At 42.8% G+C, this 22,627-nt stretch overlaps 1 protein-coding gene across 1 annotated transcript in view; it reads left to right on the plus strand.

Annotated features, from left to right (window-relative positions):
- LOC146861876 (alpha-2-macroglobulin-like) overlaps positions 1-22,627 on the plus strand; it is a 1,085,963-nt gene that overhangs the window by 849,770 nt on the left and 213,566 nt on the right. The window contains exons 27-28 of the mRNA XM_085641046.1: positions 5,635-5,791; positions 15,895-15,969. Of these exons, the coding sequence (XP_085497172.1) occupies positions 5,635-5,791; positions 15,895-15,969 (232 nt within the window). The remainder of the gene's footprint in view (positions 1-5,634; positions 5,792-15,894; positions 15,970-22,627) is intronic.

The raw sequence follows: 22,627 nt of genomic DNA on the forward strand, positions 1-22,627 counted from the left end.
AACGATGTTGCCCCTCCGTGCTCGGCCATCCAACTGCCAACCCCCCGCATTCCCCAGCAACCCTGAACATTCCTAACGCGCATCTGTTCCAACATGGAACAGAATGTGCACGAGATTACAACACATCCCCTTTACATAACAATAGAAAAATCAAGTAATAATGAGAATGGAAGAAAAATAAAAACACACATTAACTAACAGGTATTCAAATAAAAATCATTAAACTTTGCAGGAGTGCGACGCACTCTCCTAGAAGGATCTCTGGGCAGTACATGACCCGGATCAGGAAAAGCTGAAGTGCTAGGAAAGTTATCACAACTTGAAGAAGCAGAAAAACTAGACTGATCAAAAACTGAAACATCACAAGGACTAGAACCACAAGAAGGATCTGGCCCCGTGTATTTCACCAACCTTGACATATTCCACTTACACCCATTCTGCATCGTAACCACATTCTTGTGAATTGAAGAAATCAAGAACGGACCCATAAATTCCGAAATGCCTTTTTTCGAAAACCTGGGTTTCTTGACCAACACCCACTCCCCCACACACCATACCTTGGACTTAACAGCATTTTTGAGATCAAACCGTTTTTTATACTCTGACTGATAAGAATGAATCCTAGATTCCACTTCCTCCCCATCCAAAGGAATCAGATCATGAGAAGGAAACCAAGTCGGATTCAACTTGGACTTCGCATGTCTGCCCCGCAGAAGAAAAAAAGGCGAGTTACGTACAACCTGGTTCACAGTGGTACGATGAGCCCACCATGTATCACGTAACACATCCTTAAGAGGAGTTTTCATATCCAACGCTGTTTGCACACAACCCTTGACAACACGATTCATGCGCTCAGCAAGACCGTTGGCCTGAGGAGAATAAAGAGCTGTTTTAAAATGAATGACACCAAGATCATCTAAAAACTCCCCCATCTCAGAAGAGACAAATTGCACACCATTGTCCGTAATGAGATATTTCGGAATACCCTCCCCAGCAAATTCATCTTTCAGAAATTCCACAATGACTTTTGAGTTGACATTACTCACACATTTGGTAGATACCCATTTGGAAGTATAATCCACCAAGAGAATAACAAATCTCTCAGACGGCGCAAGTAAATCAAATGGACCCATTAAGTCCAGGCCAAGCTTTGTCCATGGCTGACTAGGAACTTCAACTGGAGACAAAGGGGCATTATTGACCACTTTGGACTTATCATTAGATGCACATAGATGACAATCCTTAACCATAACCTCCACCTGACGGTCCATAAATGGCCACCAATATCTCTCTCTAAGCCGCGACTTAGTGAGACTCCTTCCAAGGTGCCCCTCATGAGCCAGGTTTATCAATTTTTGTCTCAAGGATACAGGAGGAATAAATCTACTACCCCTCATCAACCCTCCATGTGCAAAAGTTAGCTCATTCCTAACAGACCAAAAAGGATGAAGCTCTGTATCCACATCCTTGCAATGAACCGGCCAACCTTTAATGATGAAATCCTTGATACAAGAAAATAAAGGATCATCAGAAACAGCCTGACTCCATTCTTAATGGGAAATAGAGGACTCCCTAACCCAAGAAACACCAACATCAACATCAACATAATCTTCCTGTTCTTGAATAGGCAATCTGGACAGACAGTCAACAGTCACATTCGAGGACCCAGGCAAGTACTGCACTTGAAAATTGAACTCCTCCAACCCCTCACTCCAACGCTTCAATCTAGGAGTCAATCTGTCACTCTCCATGCAAGAGAAGACTTGCACCAGAGGACGATGATCTGATCTTACAATAAAGGGAATACCCCAAAGGTAAAACTTAAAATGCTTAATTGCCCAAACTATTGCAAGCGCTTCCCTCTCAATACAAGAATATTGTTGCTCGGCTTTTCTCAAAGCCCGAGAAGCAAAAGCAATAACTTTGTCCACTCCATTCTCCACTTGGGATAGTACCGCACCCAAACCAGCCAAACTCGCATCAGTGGTAAGAATAGTTCTCTTGTTGGCATCAAAATGGCCTAAACTAGGTAACTGACTGATGGAGCGTTTAACAATCCCAAAAGCAACTTCACAGGCTTCATTCCACTCAAAATGAGCACCCTTCTTAAGCAAATTTCTTATAGGCTCAACCACAGATGCAAAACCCTTAACAAACTTGGCATAGCATTCAACTAAACCCAAGAAGGATCTAACTTGCTCCTTGTCCATTGGAGTTGGAGCTTCAACAATGCTCTTAGCTAATTCAAGCTTAGGTTGAATGCCCTCCCCAGAAATTACATGCCCAAGATATGTAACTGAAGACACACCAATTCTACACTTCAGCTTGTTGACCGTGAGGCCCTTACTTGCTAACTTTGTTAAGACCACTCTCAAAATTATGTCATGTTCCGAGTCATCTTTGCCAAAAATCAGAATATCGTCTTGGAAGAAAATGACATTTGACATATCACCAATGACCAACTTCATAATACGTTGAAAACAAGCCGCAGCTGATGCCAACCCAAAGGGCATCCTGGCAAATCTGAATGCTCCTAATGGAGTTACAAAGGACGTCAGGTGCTTAGAATCAGCATGAAGAGGTACTTGATGATACGCCGATGATAAGTCAAGAACAGAAAAAACCCTCGCACCATTCAGCATAGACAAAGACTCATTAATATTGGGCAACGGTTGGCGGTCAACCCATATCCATTTGTTCAGACCTCTGAGATCCACACACACGCGAATGTTCCTCCCAGAATCCTTGCGGAGCCAACCATTCAGATGATTCAATCTCCTCAATAACCTTCAAATCCAATAGCCTGCCAACTCTTTTTTAAGAGGAGCTATCATCATGTTTGGAACCTTTCGAACCTTATGCACACATGGTATTGCATTATGCTTTAAGATAATGCGATGTTCAAAATCTTTTAAAAGACCCAACTTGTTTGTAAAAACTTGGGGAAATTCTTCAAAAAAACTGTTGGAATTGGGGATGCAGTCAATAAGCATGACTTGATCAGCAGCTTTGAGAGCATTGGGATTAAGTATAATACCCAGATCCCTCTGATGCCTCCAACCCAACAGATTATCCCCCTCTGTGCCACATAGATTTTACCAATGGTCTCACGGCCCTTGAAAAATATACCCATAATCGTGTAGCCAAACACATTAATCCGTGACCCCCCATAACTAACCGGATTAATATCAGTATCCAGTAACGTAATGTCAGGAAAAGTTTTTTTTCCAAATTTCTTCTCCAATCATCGTAAAAGGAGAACCAGAATCTGCTAATACAACAAAACTTTCCCCACCAATCACAACATCACATTCAGGCATAAATATGGGATCAGCATCCACAATACCATCACTCCTAACATTAGAAATGACCATCCTTGGACCAGTTGTAACAGATTCAGTATTCTCAAGACATTGAACTTTGCCAGGAGACTTACAAACCCTGGCATATTGATCCTTCATGCCACATTTCAGACAAGTTGCAGATTTAGCAAAACAATTCGGAAAATTAGAAGTATTATTCGAACTCCCACAACGATAACACTTGATTTTGCTACGATCAATTTGGAATTTCGTCTTAGGAACTTGAGAAACTTATTCCCACATTGTCTTCCACAATTGGTTGTTGAACCATAGCTGCCACTTCGTGGATACTGCTGGGGGCAGGAGTACAGTCTGTGGAGGTTTTATGTTCCTTCATCTCCTTTACCCAACCTGAAGTATTTTCCATGCCTTCCACAATTGCAATAGCTTCACGTAAAGATGGATTTTTAGAAAGAAGTTTTTCCTGAACTCTGGGACTATTTGTACATCTGACTAACTGATAGCGGATCAGTGATTCCGTTAAATCTCCAAAATCACATGTTCTGGCTAAAGTCTTCAAAGATGCTACATAATTCCCAACTTTCTCCTTTGGTTCCTGAATTCTCATGAAAAATTTATGACGTTCCAGCACAACATTAATGCGTGGCCCAAAGTAGTTCTCAAGCATCTTCATTGACATTTCAAAGACATCAGACGGTTCACCCGATCCATCCCCCATCGGGAGTTCATCAATGCTGTCATAAATATTTCGCCCCTCAACCCCCAAGTTATGCAGAAGAATAGCTTGTTTCCGAATGGCCGAGAATCTTTCCCCCCCAATTGCCATCAAATAGGAGTCAAAAAGATTTTTCCATCGCTTCCAAGGAAGTAATGGCTCACCTTTCTCACACAGGAATGCAGGTGGCTGGCTCATTGAGGTCGACCATATTTTAAGGGAAAAACGAGAAAAAAAAACGAGAAACAGACTAAAATGCCATAATCACAGTCAATAGGAAAAACAGGAACGCAGGCTGTTAATGACTCCCTCCAACGCGTAGAAACAGCATCAAAAACGCGACCTGCAAACCTTCCTTCACTCCGTAGAAAAGCTTCAGCTGTAACCAAGGTTACCACTCTCAAAATGGAGGCACGTCCAACGTGACGTGACGCGCTGGTCAATCACGTGATGCGTGATGCGCGATGACACCACCGTGATGAGATGGGGCTTGGATGAGGATTCGATTGACGCGCAAGCAGACTACCAAGTCAGCGCGAGCCCCATAGATGTCCGTTAATCACACCGGTAAGTGTGAATATTCACTGGCAATCACAACAGCACCGCAACACAAAACATCCGACAAGCCACAGTCTCTTAAATGACTTGCCTGTTCCAAACGGCAACAACTCTTCGCTTCCTTGTGTCTTGCCGCTTTTCCCGTAACCAGCACGAAACACAATGCCTTGGGCAAAACTCAGCAGCAGTCCCTCTGACTTGCTGTATCTTTGAAGGGAAAACAGTCGTTAACAGGATGTAGAGTCCAAAGTCCATTCAAATCCAAGTAAAAACTGCCGACTCGGACGACCATACAAAAACAATCCGTGGGTTCTTCAAACGTTGGTGGTGCTCCTACAGACAATCGTCGCCAGTGTTAAAAAATTGCAAGACTCCAGTAAATATTCCAATTGCTGCTTTATTATTAAAAACACCACCAACAGACAAACGATGTTGCCCCTCCGTGCTCGCCCATCCAACTGCCAACCCCCCGCATTCCCCAGCAACCCCGAACATTCCTAACGCGCATCTTTTCCAACATGGAACAGAATGTGCACGAGATTACAACATAGTGCTTAATTTGAGCTGGTGGTTTCCGGTGCTCGACACCAGCACTTAATTGTCAACATCAGCACTTATGACAGTCTGCCACATAGTGGCGCTGTTTTCCTAGATTAGTGATGAGGACAACATCAGTTGTTGATTAATTCCTTCCACATTAAAAATGACTAATACCTGTCACCCAATCCATTCTAATAGCTTTGAAGGCCTGCAATAGGCTGAAATGTCTCACTTGTAAGAGTGTGATGGTTAGTAGCTGTGTTAGTACTGTAATTGGCAGCACTTGCAGCGGCAATGGTTGGTGCAAGCTGCAGTGGCCTCCTGACAAGGGCCCTGCCACTCATTATTTTGCAAATAAATTAAGCACTGACAAATGTCTTATCCCAAAATATCTCATGTGTGTTTTGCCATTGGTTTTGCTCTCACCCACACCTTTCACCCAAACTCATCTGAACACTGTGTGAAAGTCTTTTTTTCTACTTGTTTTAATTCTTACAGGCTCACAGCTTTTGTCCTGAAGTCCTTCGCAAGGGCCAAATCACTCATCTTTATCAATGAGCAACTGCTTTCCAGGTCACTGCAGTGGCTCTCGGCAAGACAGAAGGCAAACGGATGCTTCCAGGCTGCCGGACAGCTGTTTAACAATGCAATGAAGGTGATGTATTGAGTGGTAATGGGGGGTGGGGAGGGTAAGTGAGTTTGTGGGTACGCGTAAGTATGCATGATCTGTTTTGTCAGGATAGCGAGGCAGGGTACTGGACAGTAACCAAGATGGCTGCTCTCATTTACCATTGGTGATCCAGGACCTCAGGTACTATTGCACATCACTTGGATCCCTTTGTATGCTTCACTTCCCAATGGTGACACAAGCAGAATGAAGGAAAAACTGGACATTGGTGAGCAAAATAGTCATTTCTTGATCATCCCTCATTCCTAGCATCAAACTTGTGAGCAGGGGGAAATGCTGAGAAAAAGTAAAGGGGGACGTCAGGAACTTATGGTGTTTCCCAGAATCCTTCTAAGATCCTTGTCCCGAATCGAGCACCCACTCCTGCCTAACGATGATCTCGCCCCTCCCTTAGTACGAGGTTAACACTGGTCCCTGATAGAAGACTTTGAAAAGACTGGACTGTTGGAGTCAGCTGAAATAGGTCTCACACACAGGCCTTTATTCCTGTAACCATAGTGGGAGTCCTGCTCTCTCTAATTACCATTTTCAGTGGTATCAGTAATTACCGGCTGCAGGATTCTAACCCAAAACCTACCTGGGGCACTCGTCACGAGGCCCAATGGGGAATTAAAGCCAGTATGAAATCCATTTAAGAATTTGGGGAGTAGGTTCAGAAAGATTAGACAAATGAAAGCTTGATGAGGAGAAGGTGAGGTTAGGCAGGAGCTATTCTCATGACACACAGCAATCCAGGTTATTTTAAAGAACAAAGGTCCTTAGCTTAAGGTAGGTAAAAAACATTTAGACATAGACTTCAATGAGAACTATGGGTAGTCTTCCAATGTCCAGCCGGACAAAGGAACGTTTATTTAGAACAGATGTAGCAGAAGTTAAACAGAGTGAAAGAAAGGAGAAAGGATGAAACATAGACACAATCCTGTACCGAGCTTTACAAGAGGGAAAATAAGGAAATGAGAAGAAATGGCAGGCAAAAACTTTGGAGCAAATGGTGGCTTAAAGTACAATACAATCTTAAATAAGCTCTAACCCACAGTTACCACAATAAAATGTACACAATGGATAAATTGCGGTACTGTTTGAAAAGTCGACGTTTCGATCCCTAGCTCCTAATGCAAGGGGATCATCCTCAGGACTAAACATAAACAGTTGCCTGATTTGAGTTCGACGCCTGTAAGATACAACCAGGAAAAAAGGGGGAGAGAAAACAAAATAAGGTCTACCATTTACAATTGGAGATAGCATGTCAGTGTCATTGCAATTTGTGAGGACCATATATGTCGTCTGTGACCAAGTGAAGAATTTCTTAAGCAAAATAAGGGAGAACCCGATCGAAGTAACTCATGAAATTGGTTGCGAAAGCATCAGGGACAACCGTGGTGAGAGCTTTAAGAACTAAGGAAGCAGTTAGATAAGCAGTTTTTACGAGAACTGTTAAGCAGTGTCTAAGTGAGAATTTGTGAAGAACGACGCAGTGAGAATTAAGACACAATCAAAATATCACATATCATGTGCGTGTTCATGTGCTGTTGGATTTAAACGGCATGCCAAGGAGGATTCGATGTTAAGCCAAGATATAATAAGCACAAGGGGCGAGGTGTGTCAAAGTTTCAGTGAACGGGTAAGGGTGACGGCGCCAGTGTAGAATTTGTAAAGAACGTGTTGGAGTGATTAAAAAGTGGTCGGCGCAGTGAAGGATAGCTGGCGTACTCACTGGGAGTTAAAGGATGATCTTATGAAATGACTCGTGGTGTGACCAGCACAGGGAAAAGGCACGTAGTGTGTTGTAAGATCACCTGGGGATGAAGGAAATTGGTGGGCGGCTATGTTAATAAGCCGGAGGAACATGGTGTGACAAGGTGCGGAGGTGGATGGGAATTACCTTGGACACGGGAAAGTAGAGTGTGGTCTGGATGGGTAAGGTCACGTTCAAAGAGCCTAGCCGGGCACCGCGTCGGTGGAAGCGACGTAGGAATCAAGGCAGCAAGCAATGGCTTCTAATATATGAGGAGCTGTGGAAGCGGGAGAGGGCATTAGGTTAAGGGTGTCAGGGGCACAAGCAATTCCTGATCTGTTGGATTCAGTTTCAAGGGCTTATCTCAACGGACTCTCGTGGCTACAGCGTACGGTCTTCCTTTGTTTACAGCATGGTAGCAGTAACACATTGTGGGTCGGAACATGCTGTTTATGTAAGCGCCTCATCGTCCACTTGTGTAACAATAGACAAGGGACTATACAGACGAGGTCTGTGCAAGCGCCGGTATGGGGGCCATTTTGGAATGGGGCGCTAGGTTGGCAGACATCTTGGGAAGGTGAGAAGGGACCATGGTAAAACCGCCAAGTGATCAATTAAAAGAAAATCCGTCGTGGGTGCAGTGGTGCCTATGTGCTTAATTATTTAAGTGTCAAAAACCATTTCAATATATGATCTTCTTATATACATATTTACAGTTTTGTTAAGAAGAAAACAGTTCATCCATTACATTTGAATAGTATTACATTCAAATTTTGTCAAATTTTGTCAGTGTCAATAGAAGTAGAACTTGGGCTTGTTTAGAGTTCAATTTCAATAAAGTTCATAGGTCTGCTACTTAAAGTAGAGTTGTCCAATCCTCAGTTCTATTGAGCCCAGTGCGTATTGAGTCAAAGAGGATAATCAATTTTAATTCCTCTCTGTTGAGCAATTGGGCCATATTGCCACCCCTTTGGGGCAATATCAAAACTTTAAGAACAGTCCAGTGTATGTCTTCTTCACTGTGATTGGCCTCAGAGAAGTGGTCAACAAGGGGCGCATTTGGTGTCCTACAGCGGATGCGGCTTCTGTGTTGACAGATCCTGGTCTTGACTCTTTGCGTTGTTTGTCCGATATATACTTTCTGGCATGGACAATGGATGAGATAGATCACATTGTTTGTGTTGCAGTTGGAGAATGATTGGCAATGTACTGGGGCGTTCTTAAACGTAAAGCTTTTACCCTCGATGGTAAATAGACAAACATTGCAACCCCCACATTTAGAGTGCCCAACAATGGGGGACAGACCCCACAGTGCATCAAGAGTAGTAGTGTTAGGAGTGACAGGTAATGCAGCTCTGACCAGATGATCCTTCAGATTTCTACTCTTTCTGAATGCAAACAGAGGTTTGTCAATGTTAAGACTGCCAGCATTTAGAATGGGCCAATGGTGCAATATAATTTTCCTCAACTTGTTGGACACAGGGGAAAAGGTTGTGACGCATGCAATTCTTTGTAATTCTTTTTTTGGTTTCGGGGTCAACAAGACTTCTCTGGGGCAATACCAAGCTCGTTTTGACGCATTTTTCACAATTCTTTTGAGGTATCCCCTGTCCTTGAGTTTTGAGGCAAGAACAGTTGCCTCTCTGAAGTAGTCCACCTTACATGAACAATTTCTCCTGATTCTCAGAAATTGGGAATACGGCAGAGAATCCCTTAGGGCCCTAGGGTGATTACTGGTGTAATTAAGAAGGGTATTGCGCTCAGTGGGTTTGCGGTACAAGCGTGTTAGTAGCTCGCCATCAGAATGAAAAATCGTCAGATCTAGAAATGCGATAGAATCACTGTCAGTGGTGATTGTGAAGGACAACCCTGAGCAATTATTGTTCATCCAATGTAGGAATTGGCGTAGAGCACCGATGTCTTGTCTCCAAATAATGAAGATATCGTCGATGTATCTACGCCAAAAAACAATGCCTGGAAAAAAGGGGTTTGTTGGAGTCAGAATGACATTGGTTTCCAGTTGATCCATGAAGAGCACAGCTAGTTTAGGAGCAAAAATAGCCCCCATAGAAGTGCCTTTGATTTGTTGATAGAAGGTATTATTGAACAAAAAGAAATTGCGAGTAAGGCATAGTTCTAGGAGTTGTAGAATGAAAGTGCTAGGAACGGCATGTGGGCGTGGGCGTGGGTCCAGTGTCTTTTGTATCACTAGAATGGCAGTCGTCGGTGGTATGTTGGTGTACAGAGACTCCACGTCCATAGTACATAGAGTCTCTGACATAGGATTGTAAGGGTGGTGTTGAATCATATTTATCATTGCCATAGAGTCTCTCACATAACATTGGGTGGTGGGAATGAAATCTTTAATAAAGAAATTCACATATGAGCCCAGCGGTTCCAAAATTGAGCCGCAGGCAGAGACAATTGGACGGCCAGGCGGGTTGGTTGTACTTTTATGGATTTTTGGGAGCGTGTATAATACAGGAGTACGAGGTGTTTTTACGTTCAGGAAATTAAATTCCTTTTTTGAGAGGAAGCCAGCATGGAGTCCCTCTGTGGTAGTCTTGAAGATCAATCCCTGTATCTCTTTTGTGGGGTTTGAAGCCAGCCTCATGTAGTGATCTTTATTATCAAGTTGGCGTTGGATTTCTGCTATATATGCCGTTTTTTCTTGGAGCACTATGCCGCCCCCTTTATCGGCACTTTTGATTACAAGTGTGTCATTTGTTTTGAGGTGATTGATAGCTTGTTTTTCTTTAAGTGTGATGTTGAAAGGAATGAACCTTTTGTTGCTCTGTAAGCTGGAGAGGTCCTTCAAAACCATTTTTTCGAAGGTAAGTATTTCTGTAGGTATCATTCCTGCAGATGGCAGGAAAGTTGATGGGGGACGGAAAGGTGTGTTGGCAATATGGTCTGGTGTGGGATGTAACTGGAAGAAGGCTTGGAGGCGAATGCGTCGGAAAAATCTGAGGAGTTCTGTTTGCAGATCCATAAAATTAGGTGGATTCCCTCCTTAAAAAAGGATTATCCTTTGTTCCGACAGTTCCACCTAATTTTATGGATGCGACGTAGGAATCAAGGCAGCAAGCAATGGCTTCTAATATATGAGGAGCTGTGGAAGCGGGAGAGGGCATTAGGTTAAGGGTGTCAGGGGCACGAGCAATTCCTGATATGTTGGATTCAGTTTCAAGGGCTTATCTCAACGGAGTCTCGTGGCTACAGCGTACGGTCTTCCTTTGTTTACAGCATGGTAGCAGTAACACATTGTGGGTCGGAACATGCTGTTTATGTAAGCGCCTCATCGTCCACTTGTGTAACAATAGACAAGGGACTATACAGACGAGGTCTGTGCAAGCGCCGGTATGGGGGCCATTTTGGAATGGGGCGCTAGGTTGGCAGACATCTTGGGAAGGTGAGAAGGGACCATGGTAATACCGCCAAGTGATCAATTAAAAGAAAATCCGTCGTGGGTGCAGTGGTGCCTATGTGCTTAATTATTTAAGTGTCAAAAACCATTTCAATATATGATCTTCTTATATACATATTTACAATTTTGTTAAGACCCCCCTCTAAATGCGGGGGTTGCAATGTTTGTCTATTTACCATCGAGGGTAAAAGCTTTACGTTTAAGAACTCCACAGTACATTGCCAATCATTCTCCAACTGCAACACATCCAATGTGATCTATCTCATCCATTGTCCATGCCAGAAAGTATATATCGGACAAACAACGCAAAGAGTCGAGACCAGGATCTGTCAACACAGAAACCGCATCCGCTGTAGGACACCACATGCGCCCCTTGTTGACCACTTCTCTGAGGCCAATCACAGTGCAGACGACATACGCTGTTCTTAAAGTTTTGAAATTGCCCCAAAGGGGTGGCAATATGGCCCAATTGCTCAACAGAGAGGAATTAAAATTGATTATCCTCTTTGACTCAATACGCACTGGGCTCAATACAACTGAGGATTGGACAACTCTACTTTAAGTAGCAGACCTATGAACTTGATTGAAATTGAACTCTAAACAAGCCCAAGATCTACTTATATTGACACTGACAAAATTTGACAAAATTTGAATGTAATACTATTCAAATGTAATGGATGAACTGTTTTCTTCTTAACAAAACTGTAAATATGTATATAATAAGATCATATATTGAAATGGTTTTTGACACTTAAAGAATTAGGCACATAGGCACCACTGCACCCACGACGGATTTTCTTTTAATTGATCACTTGGCGGTTTTACCATGATCCCTTCTCACCTTCCAAGATGTCTGCCAACCTAGCGCCCCATTCCAAAATGGCCCCCATACCGGCGCTTGCACAGACCTCGTCTGTATAGTCCCTTGTCTATTGTTACACAAGTGGACGATGAGGCGCTTACATAAACAGCATGTTCCGACCCACAATGTGTTACTGCTACCATGCTGTAAACAAAGGAAGACCGTACGCTGTAGCCACGAGACTCCGTTGAGGTAAGCCCTTGAAACTGAATCCGACATATCAGGAATAGCTCGTGCCCCTGACACCCTTAACCTAATGCCCTCTCCCGCTTCCACAGCTCCTCATATATTAGCAGCCATTGCTTGCTGCCTTGATTCCTACGTCACTTCCACCGACGCGGTGCCCGGCTGGGCTCTTTGAACGTGACCTTACCCATCCAGACCACGCTCTACTTTCCCGTGTCCAAGGTAATTCCCATCCACCTCCGCACCTTGTCACACCATGTTCCTCCGGCTTATTAACATAGCCGCTCACCAATTTCCTTCATCCCCAGGTGATCTTACAACACACTACGTGCCTTTTCCCTGTGCTGATCACACCACGAGTCATTTCATAAGATCATTCTTTAACTCCCAGTGAGTATGCCAGCTATCCTTCACTGCGCCGACCACTTTTTAATCACTCCAACACGTTCTTTACAAATTCTACACTTGCGCCATCACCCTTACCCGTTCACTGAAACTTTGACACACCTCGCCCCTTGTGCTTATTATAACTCAACTTGGCTTAACATCGAATCCTCCTTGGCATGCCGTCTAAATCCAATAGCGCATGAACACGCACATGATATGCGATATTTTGATTGTGTCTTAATTCTCACTGCGTCGTTCGTTCTTCACAAATTCTCACTTAGACACTGCTTAACAGTTCTCGTAAAAACTGCTTATCTAACTGCTTCCTTAGTTCTTAAAGCTCTTACCACGGTTGTCCCTGATGCTTTCGCAACCAATTGCATGAGTTACTTTGATCGGGTTCTCCCTTATTTTGCTTAAGAAATTCTTCACTTGGTCACAGACGACATATATGGTCCTCACAACTTGCAATGACACTGACATGCTATCTCCAATTGTAAATGGTAGACCTTATTTTGTTTTCTCTCCCCCTTTTTTCCTGGTTGTATCTTACAGGCGTCGAACTCAAATCAGGCAACTGTTTATGTTTAGTCCTGAGGATGATCCCCTTGCATTAGGAGCTAGGGATCGAAACATCGACTTTTCAAACAGTACCGCAATTTATCCATTGTGTAAATTGTATTGTGGTAACTGTGGGTTAGAGCTTATTTAAGATTGAGCCACCATTTGCTCCAAAGTTTTTGCCTGCCATTTCTTCTCATTTCCCTATTTTCCCTCTTGTAAAGCTCGGTACAGGATTGTGTCTATGTTTCATCCTTTCTCCTTTCTTTCACTCTGTTTAACTTCTGCTACATCTGTTCTAAATAAACGTTCCTTTGTCCGGCTGGACATTGGAAGACTACCCATAGTTCTCATTGAAGTCTATGTCGAAATGTTTTTTACCTACCTTATTCTAAGGACCTTTGTTCTTTAAAATAAGTAATCACCCGAGGTCCAAAGCGACCTTATCGGGTCTCCTTGTTAATTATATTGTGACACAGCAATCCAGGGACAGCTCGCCCATATGGCATCAGGGTTTCACCCTCCCTCTTTTGTGCCTCTTTTTCCAAGCTAAAGAAATAGTGAATGATCATCCTACATATATTATCATTATTGTTATTACTATTAATATTGTCATCGCTGGTAATTTTGGGGCAGGGAAATCTCTGTCATGGCTTGTGCATGAATGGCATCTGCACCAGGCCCCCGCCCCTCGCTTCAGGGGCCGGGCACACCTCTGATGGCGTTTTTTTGTTGTTGCAGATTTATATGGCTCGAACTCGACCCAAAGGTATTGGAGCGCTTTACATGAGCACCAGTTACGTTACACAAGGACACATTCATTTTTTTTGGGTAGGCACGGGGAGATTAAATGATTTTCCCAGAATCACAGGATGTAGAGACGACCCCAGGCTCGAACCTTGGTTTCCCAGCTCCAAAGCCGGTAAAAGTCGGTAGTCTAGCGGTAAGACCTCATCCTCTCCCCTTAGTTGGGTGATGTTCTATGACTGAATGGCAGAGCAATACAGTTATTTAATAAGTCCTACTTAGTAACATCTACTGTAAATTCAAGATGTAAAACGGTCTACCAGTTTTTTTCTCCTGACAACATGCTGTCATATTGTTCTTCTCTCTATTTCCCCTATCCGTGTTAGTTTTACTTGAAAACTATAGATATGTATATTTTTCAAGTATATACCGGTGCGAAGAATGTGAATGCAGACTGTCTGTCTAATCTGCTGTTGGGGGCTAATGGCCATGTGTATGATGAGTGGGCGGTGGCAGATGTAAAGAAATCTTGTTGTGGAGTCATGTTTGAAAATGAGTGGAAACAGGCAGTGCTAGATGATTCAACAATGCAATCGCTTATAAAACAGTTCCCTGTGGAAGTGATGGAGAGGTGTGTGGGATATTGAACTTTGATGGTTTTAAACCAATAAGATCTAAATTGTCAGTTCGAGTAGTACAAAAGTGTGATGGGTTTATTCATCCAACAGAATTGAGAGCAAGATTGTGATTTTAAGAAGAACATGGCAGAATGGCTGCCATAAAAAGGAGAGCCAGGTTGATTTTTAGTGGCTGAGAGGTAGAAAGGTTTTATCCGGGTTTGTATCGCTTGCACATGTAGTGATAAGTTGCATCTAGTGATGTAAACACCCATAGTCCCTGTTGAGTTCTCCAAGAGATCTTGGGAGTAAATGGGTGTTGGATGTCAGTTTGGGAAGCAGATAAGCTCTGCTGTTGATTTATTATTTTTCATAGTGGCCATAAATGGCATTCTTGAAGGTGAGCAAATCTTTAAATTTGGGGATCTTTTTTGAAGGTTTTTATGAGGGAATTTTGTCTGGGCGAGGTGCTGACACACAACAGGCCCCAGAATGTATTGGGAACGTTTGAGACTTTTTCGAGACAGGAAGGGATCAAGCATTACAGGATTGAGTTATGTCATCCATGTGAAAATGGACTGGTTGAAAGTTTTCAATAGGGTGCTGTGTGAGTGTGTAGCTAGCTGTGCAGAGTGGGCTTGCTTGGAGGCAGGAAGTTAAGATAATAGAGAGGAGCTACAGGACAGCGCCACATTCTGTCACTGTGGATACACCATTCTTCTTGAAGGGTAGAGTACCATGCACAAAGCTTGTGCCCACATGGATGAAAAGGGTGGAAGAAAAGTTCATTGACAGGGATGGTGTATCTGACAGGGTTATGTGCAAATAGCATCGATATGTTGCTCGACACAACTACAAACTGAAGCAAGGGTTGGAGGGTCTAAAGAAGGTGAATTATTTAAAGCCTGTGCAGGCAGTCTAGATAGTCAGATCCTAAGAAGATAGTTGAAGTGAGGTAGTTGTGTGGTGCGTGAGGATGGGAAAAAGTGTAATATGTGTAAGATCATGAGCTGACCTTGAACTCAGTGTAGTTCGAGAGATTGGACCCTGTTCTGAGGGAAGGTGCAGATGTTTGCATGAAAAATCAGCACTTGGAAAAAGAGAAAAAACAAGAAATTGGGTGACTTTGTATGTAAATAATTGGACATTTTTTGGTACCAGTTCCCTTGCCAGGATTGATACATTTTCTTTGTGCACTATTATCTTTATGAATGGTTTTTTCTCCTTTATTGTATGTCTTCTTCTCCCACCCTCCCTGCCCTTTTCAGCCCTTATTTTCTTCCCTTTCTAATATTACAATGCATGCCTCCTTATTGAGTAGCACACCTTTTGGTTCAAGTTTACATTTTTGGAAAGGGGGACTTGCTATGTTCTTGCTCTTTTAAAGAATATTGTGTGGATTCTGGAATGTGAACACTATTTTGACGGTAGCTGTGCCATACAGGAGAAAGTTGCTGTTTACTCATCTCTTAATAAATACCAATATTTTATCCACATTCTAGTGTGTTGGGCTCTTCAAAACTTATGCCACCTGTTTTCTCTCTCTAGGGGGGAGTGGACGATGAGATCACCCTCTCTGCCTATATCACAATTGCGCTGCTGGAGTATCCACTCAACATCACTGTATGTATCTTATAAAATCTCTGATTTAAATTTAAACGTACAGCTTTGAAAACTTAGGGTTTTTAATTATTCTATTGACGCATTCCCTTATTCTGGAATCTACTACTGTGTCATGGTTCAGACAATACCTTTGATATTATGTGGGGCTGAGTTCCAAGGTTCCTTGATGTATGGTAAATTTTACTCTCCACCCCATATGAGAGGTAACTTCAAATCCCCTGCCTGCTTCAGTTGGTAGGGCTATACCTGCTGAGTCATTGAATGGTAACCAACAGCCACTGGTAGCACAGAACAACCTATATCTTGTCAGAATGCAGGACTGGTTGTAGGAGTTTTGCCTTCTGCCTCTTAACCAAAGAGAAGAAAGACAATCATTTGAAAAATGACGCCTAGTTGGCCAGCAGAAAATGTATACAATTGATTAGGGGTTTGAGCTCTTACTGCTGTCCAATAATGAACTGAATTCTGTCATCCATAGACTTAACTATTGTGTGGATCCCTGCAGTGGGAGAAAAACAAGTTAGACTGGGAATTTTCATGACCTTCACCTCTGCATGACAATCTGTGCAGTACTGGTGACATTCTCTTAGTGACAGACTAAAATAATAGGTATTTCACAGACTGGGCCTTAAAGTGCACAGGTACAAAACAAATTTGCAACTGTCCTGCACTATTCATTTCCAGCTTGCTATCCTGTACATTGTAGAAGCAAAAGCTTATACCTCACACGAAAGATTAGAAAACATATTTGCATTTGTAAATCAGATTCAAGGACAGCAGAAGTATGGCTACGAATACATCAGCAGAGCATGATGTCATCATGTATCATCATTCATATCCCATTCTCCTACCTTCAACTGTGGCCAGTTCAGAAAGAGCTGGACAAACAAATGGGCCCAAGTATCTGGCTCTGTCACATAGAGGATGAAAATTGCTCTTTAAGGGTGGTCAGCAAAGAGGAATCAAAGAGTGGATCTAGCTTTCCTAGACCCACATTCGATCTGATCGAAAAGTAACAAGAACAAAAAGAAGATGCTTCTCGATCCCTATGGTTATAAAGTCATGGGAATCTTTGAATGTCCTGAATGCCTAGCCATTGCCTAGTTTTGACAGTTACAGCCAGAATAGGCAATATGTTGGATGTAAATGTTCTTCATTCAATAGGTCACTCTCTGCCCCTACAAGAGTTTATGTTGAAAGCAAGTCAATTCTATGGCATAACTTTTAGCCTCTCTCATAATTTTGTAGAGTAGAATATAAGCTCTGAAGAGTACATCCAGGTCAATCTTTAATCTACACATGGTCAATAGGTGGATCAAAAATGGAAAAATTATATGGTTGCTCTCCATTAAAATGTTCCCATCTCAGTCCAGGGGCGTGGGTGTGCACTTTAGACCCACAAGACGCCTACTTCTACATTCCAACTTCAATAAAGGACAACAAATACCTGGGATTTGTAGTAGTTACCTCACAATATCAAGTTGTTTGACCTGGCTCTTTTTGCAGGTTTTTCCTAAACTTTTTTCCTTTTGCCTCCTATTTTTCTGACCCTGTTTTTGTTGTCTTTAGGACTCTGGGCACTTCACCACTGCTAATCAGCACTAAAGTGCATATGCTACCTGTGAGAATTGTAATTATGATTGGTTATCCATGATTGGCATATTTGATTTACTGATAGGATTCTTGTAAATTGCATTGTGTGTGCTCAGGGCCTCTAAATAAAATGCTACAAGTGGGCCTGCATCACTGATTGTGCCACCTACACAAGTAGCTTTTCAAATGTGACTCAGACCTGCCACTGCAGTGTCTGCGTGCATAGTTTTAAACTGCTATGTCGACCTGGTAAGTGCACCCGCTTGCCAAGACTAACCCCCTCCCTTTTATTACATGTAAGTCACCCCTAAGGTAGGTCCAAGGTAGCCCCATGGGCAGGGTGCAGTGTATGTGAAAGGTAGGAAATGTACTGGTGTGTTTTACATGGCCTGATAGTGAAATACTGCCAGTTTTGTTTTTCACTATTGCAAGGAATAGCTCTCCCATAGGCTATCATTGGAGCTGCCTTGTAACATTTTATAAGTGTAACGTTCAATTGGGAACAGCTAGAGATTTAGAGTTTGTTCTCCTTGAACTCCAAATGTAATAACATATATTTTAGTAAAGCTGGTTTTTAAATTGTGTGTTTGAAAATGCCACTTTTAGAAAGTGGGCATTTTCTTGTTTAACCATCGCATGCCTCTGCTTGCCTGTGGATTCACTCCAGACACTCACACATAGGGAGCTGAGATGTGCCCTGCATATGCTGATGGGTCTTCCTGGGCTAGAGTGGTGGGAGGAGTTGTCACTAGCACCTGAATAGGCTGTGGCTACCCTGCACAATGCTGTCTCCAACCCCAGTAGTGTGGCTGGATCAGGGAGGACAGAACTGGTTTTACTGAGCAAGAGAAACTTTCTGAACAAAGACTTCAAAGGGAAAAGGGGTATAAGTATTAGACCTAATACCCCAGAACTTTATATTGCTTCTGGACTAAGAGGTCCATGTCAATAAGAAGAGCTGAAGAGCTGCCAGGAGGAGTACTGCTCATTTGCTGTATACTGCTTTACTGGGTTGACCTGCAGTTGATGCTTCTGTCTGTGGGCAGTGGAAAGGACTGGACCTTTGCCTTACTGTGGTATCCTCCTGAAGAAGATTCTCCAAGGGACTGAAGTTGATCTTGTCTCCTGTTTAGAAGTGTCAGGGACATAACGACTTCACCTGCAGCATCCTTGAACTCCATTGCTGGGAGTTCTGACCTGCCTTGTGGTGCTAAATCCAGTTCTGGGTCCTTGGATGTTGTTCGTGCTGCAATGATCTACAAAGAACTGAGGAAATTAACAAAATCAACGCTTCGCCCTACTTGCCGCTGAATTGTCTGATGCAGCACTGCAGTGCAGGAGAAATTCCAGAGGCACGGCCCTATGTGACTAAAGAAATCCATGCAGTCCCTGCCAGCGGCCTAAAGAATCGCCACACGTTGAGTCCAGGGCACCGGTCTCCGAAGTCCAAAACCACGGCCCTGACTCTGACACAGTCTCTCCAATGCAGCTAAAAGAAACAACGCATCATGAGACTGCGGCTGAAGAAATTGATACAGCATCTGTTTGCCCCCACATCGTCCTCCAGCGTGCTCAGATTTCCACACATTGCTCCTGTACACCATGCATCTCCGACACAGCACCTGCAGGCCAGAACCGCCTTGAATTGATGCATCACTTCCCCATACAGTCCAGATTCGACCCATCACTTCTCCTGCATGCAGTAGAATTGTCGCACCGCCTCCCCAAGGACTCAGGAAATGCCGCATCACTGTGTTTTCTGACGCTTCCCTCCTCTGACGCTGTTTTGCCTTGTGGATTTTGACGCGTTTGAGGTACTTTGTGGAGAAAACACACATCCATAGTTTCCCATGAACAGAATTGCTTGAAACCTTTTAAAAGTGGTATTTTGAATTGTGTATTTTGGATGTTTGTTGTTTTGGTCTTGTTTGGTTTAGATAAAGATACTTGATTTTTCTAAACCGGTGTGGTCTCCTTTTAAGTGTTTTCACTGTTTTACTGCGTGTGTTATGTACAAATTCTTTACACATTGCCTCTGAGATATGCCTGTCTGCTCATGCCAAGCTGAAAAGTTGGTGAGCAGGGGTTATCTACGTGTGTGTCTCCCTTATCCTGACGAGACGGAAGGGTCCCTACTTGAAAAAGGTGCATACCACTGCCAACTAGAAACCCTCATTCCAACACAAGTGCTCTCATTTGGCCTGAAATTGGCCCCTTAAACATTTTAATTTTCCAAAATGCAAGACAATTGTAGCAGCCCATATTTGATGTTAAGAAATATTCATCTATGCTTATCTAGACAACTGCATATGAAAGACTCACAACTCTCAAAAAGTAGACCAGGTGTCAGAATGCAATACTGTTCAGTTGTACTAACCTAAGATATCCTGACCCAGCGGGAACGATGTTTGCGGACTATCCGACCACACCTTCTAAAGCTACGCAGCAGTACGAGTCGCAATGAAGGGAATGTGGAATGGGACAAAATAATAAACTAGATCTGGTCCGTTGCTTCACTGGTCACCCTCGTCTGCACTTACTGGGTAGGCGTTGTCTTTGTCTGTAATCATCAGGTGGAATACAGTAACTAGTCTCTCAAGCATCAGTGTTCATCAAGCCTCAGTATTCACGATCCAGCCTGAGCTACAACCAAGCAAGTATTGTATCTTTTATAGATTCACATGCTTGAATCAGAATAGCAAGGTGAACCATCCCATCATGCGACCCAGAAACGACAATACAAATAATAATCATTAAGAGCAAACCTCATGAGATCACATCAAATAAAAAAAATATATATATATATATATATATATATATATATATATATATATATATATATATATATATATATATATTCACTGAAAAAACCATAGGTTTCACACATGTTATAGTTAGCTGGACATTTTACTGATAAAAAACCAATGAAATTCCCCCGTTATAGTTACTGTAGGCAACTATAACTCACGCGACCGTAATCCTCTGCTGATGCTAATACTGTATTTAGACACTTATTTGCCCATGTCTTCTTCCATTAAATTTTAGCTATACATATATTACAAATATTTTTTTTTCATAAAGACACATATGTCATCAGCAGAGGATTACGGTCGCGTGAGTTATAGTTGCCTACAGTAACTATAACGGGGGAATTTCATTGGTTTTTTATCAGTAAAATGTCCAGCTAACTATAACATGTGTGAAACCTATGGTTTTTTCAGTGAATTTGCAAGGTTTTTTAAATGCTAATTCCTAACTATAACGTGTGTGAAACCTATGGTTTTTTCAGTGAATTTGTACGTTTTTTTAAATGCTAAGTTACTTTACGCCATTTGTGGCGTGCGCGCCCACTTAACGCAGTTCGTTCCGTGCGCGCACCGTGCGCGCACAGTGAGCACGCGGTGCGCTTCGCGCACCGCGTGTCCACGTTACGCTAGATGGGCCATGAACGCACGATGCGCTTCGCGCACCGTGCGCACATGGAGGAAACATATGATGAACATTGTTGTGACTGGTAAACTATATGTTTTGTTTGCAATAAGTCAGCCATGCGCAAATGGTTCCCTGCTGGCACCATTTGCACACGGGGTGGGGAGAATTTGGATGTTTTTTTTTTTTTTTTATTATTTGCTACCGTACGCGTACAGTAAGCGTAATCGGCGAAATTTACAAAAAAATAAAAATTGCCTTTTTTCACTTGGGGGATCGTTGGGGACACCCCCAACATGGCTAGGTCCGTGGGAGCTGTCTAAACAGCCCCTTTACATGTTTTTACACTTTGTTTATCCTCCCCCCCTCAGAGTGCGAGAGAGAAAATGGCGGCCGCCGCTTCCTGGTTTCGACCGATTCGAATGTTTACTAAGATCTAACGGCCAATCAGAATCGCGCTCGCGCACGTCACCGTACGCGTACGGTAAGCGCACCGTAAGCGCACCGTAAGCTGGCTCAGATATATATATTGATTTAAAGGCTATTTTCTCAGAATCTACTGAACAGATTTACACCAAACCTACAAAAGGCACTTCCTTGACCTGGGGACTACCTCTCTGCCAAATTTCATTAAATTCTGTTCAGCCGTTCGGGCTGTAGCCCTGTCTAAAGGTCCTATGGAAAAATGCATGGGAAAAACGCGTTTTGAGACCACCCTTTTATCTCAGCCCCCGCTTGACGAATCCCCCCGAGACTTTCAGGGTAGGAGCGGAGCGTAGCGCCCCACCTATTTTGAAAAATTCGCGAGGATTCGTCGACCGGCGCCAAAGTTATTCAAAATAGAATGTTGCGGATTTCCTATGGAAACGTGGTCCTAACTATAACTACCTACTGGCGACCCCCAGTAGGTAATATATATATATATATATATATTCACTTAAAAAACCATAGGTTTCACACATGTTATAGTTAGCTGGACATTTCACTCGTAAAAAACCATTGAAATTCCCCCGTTATAGTTAGTTCAGATAACTATAACTCGTGCGCCCGCAATCCACTGCTCATGACGTCACATATTACATCACTCATGACATGGTCAGTGGCATCACTCATGACATCACTGATGACATCATCCTTGTGATAGAGTGGCGGTCGCGCGAGTTATAGTTATCTGAACTAACTATAACAGGGGAATTTCAATGTTTTTTTACGAGTGAAATGTCCAGCTAACTATAACATGTGTGAAACCTATGGTTTTTTAAGTGAATTTGCAAGGTTTTTTAAATGCTAAGTTATGTATGTTTTATTATATTTTTTATATATTTATTTATTTATTTTAAGGTTTTTCACCAGGCGCGCGCGGTGCACGCACGCGATTAAAAAAAAAAAAAAAAAATTTTGTTCACCCTTCGGGGTCCTTCAGGGACCCCCTGACAAAGACTAGAGGGTCAGGAACTCTCTACCCTGCCCCCTTTTCACGTTCTCCACCTTTCTTTTTCACTGTCACACACAAAACACACAAAATGGCGGCCGACACTTCCTGATTTCGACCGATTCGAACATTGACTGACATGTAACCACCAATCAGAATTACGCTCGCGCACGTCAAGGTGCGCGCCTATAGATATTTATGTAC

The sequence above is a fragment of the Triturus cristatus genome, chromosome 2_2 (assembly GCF_964204655.1).
Source record: "Triturus cristatus chromosome 2_2, aTriCri1.1, whole genome shotgun sequence".
NCBI lineage: Eukaryota > Metazoa > Chordata > Amphibia > Caudata > Salamandridae > Triturus > Triturus cristatus.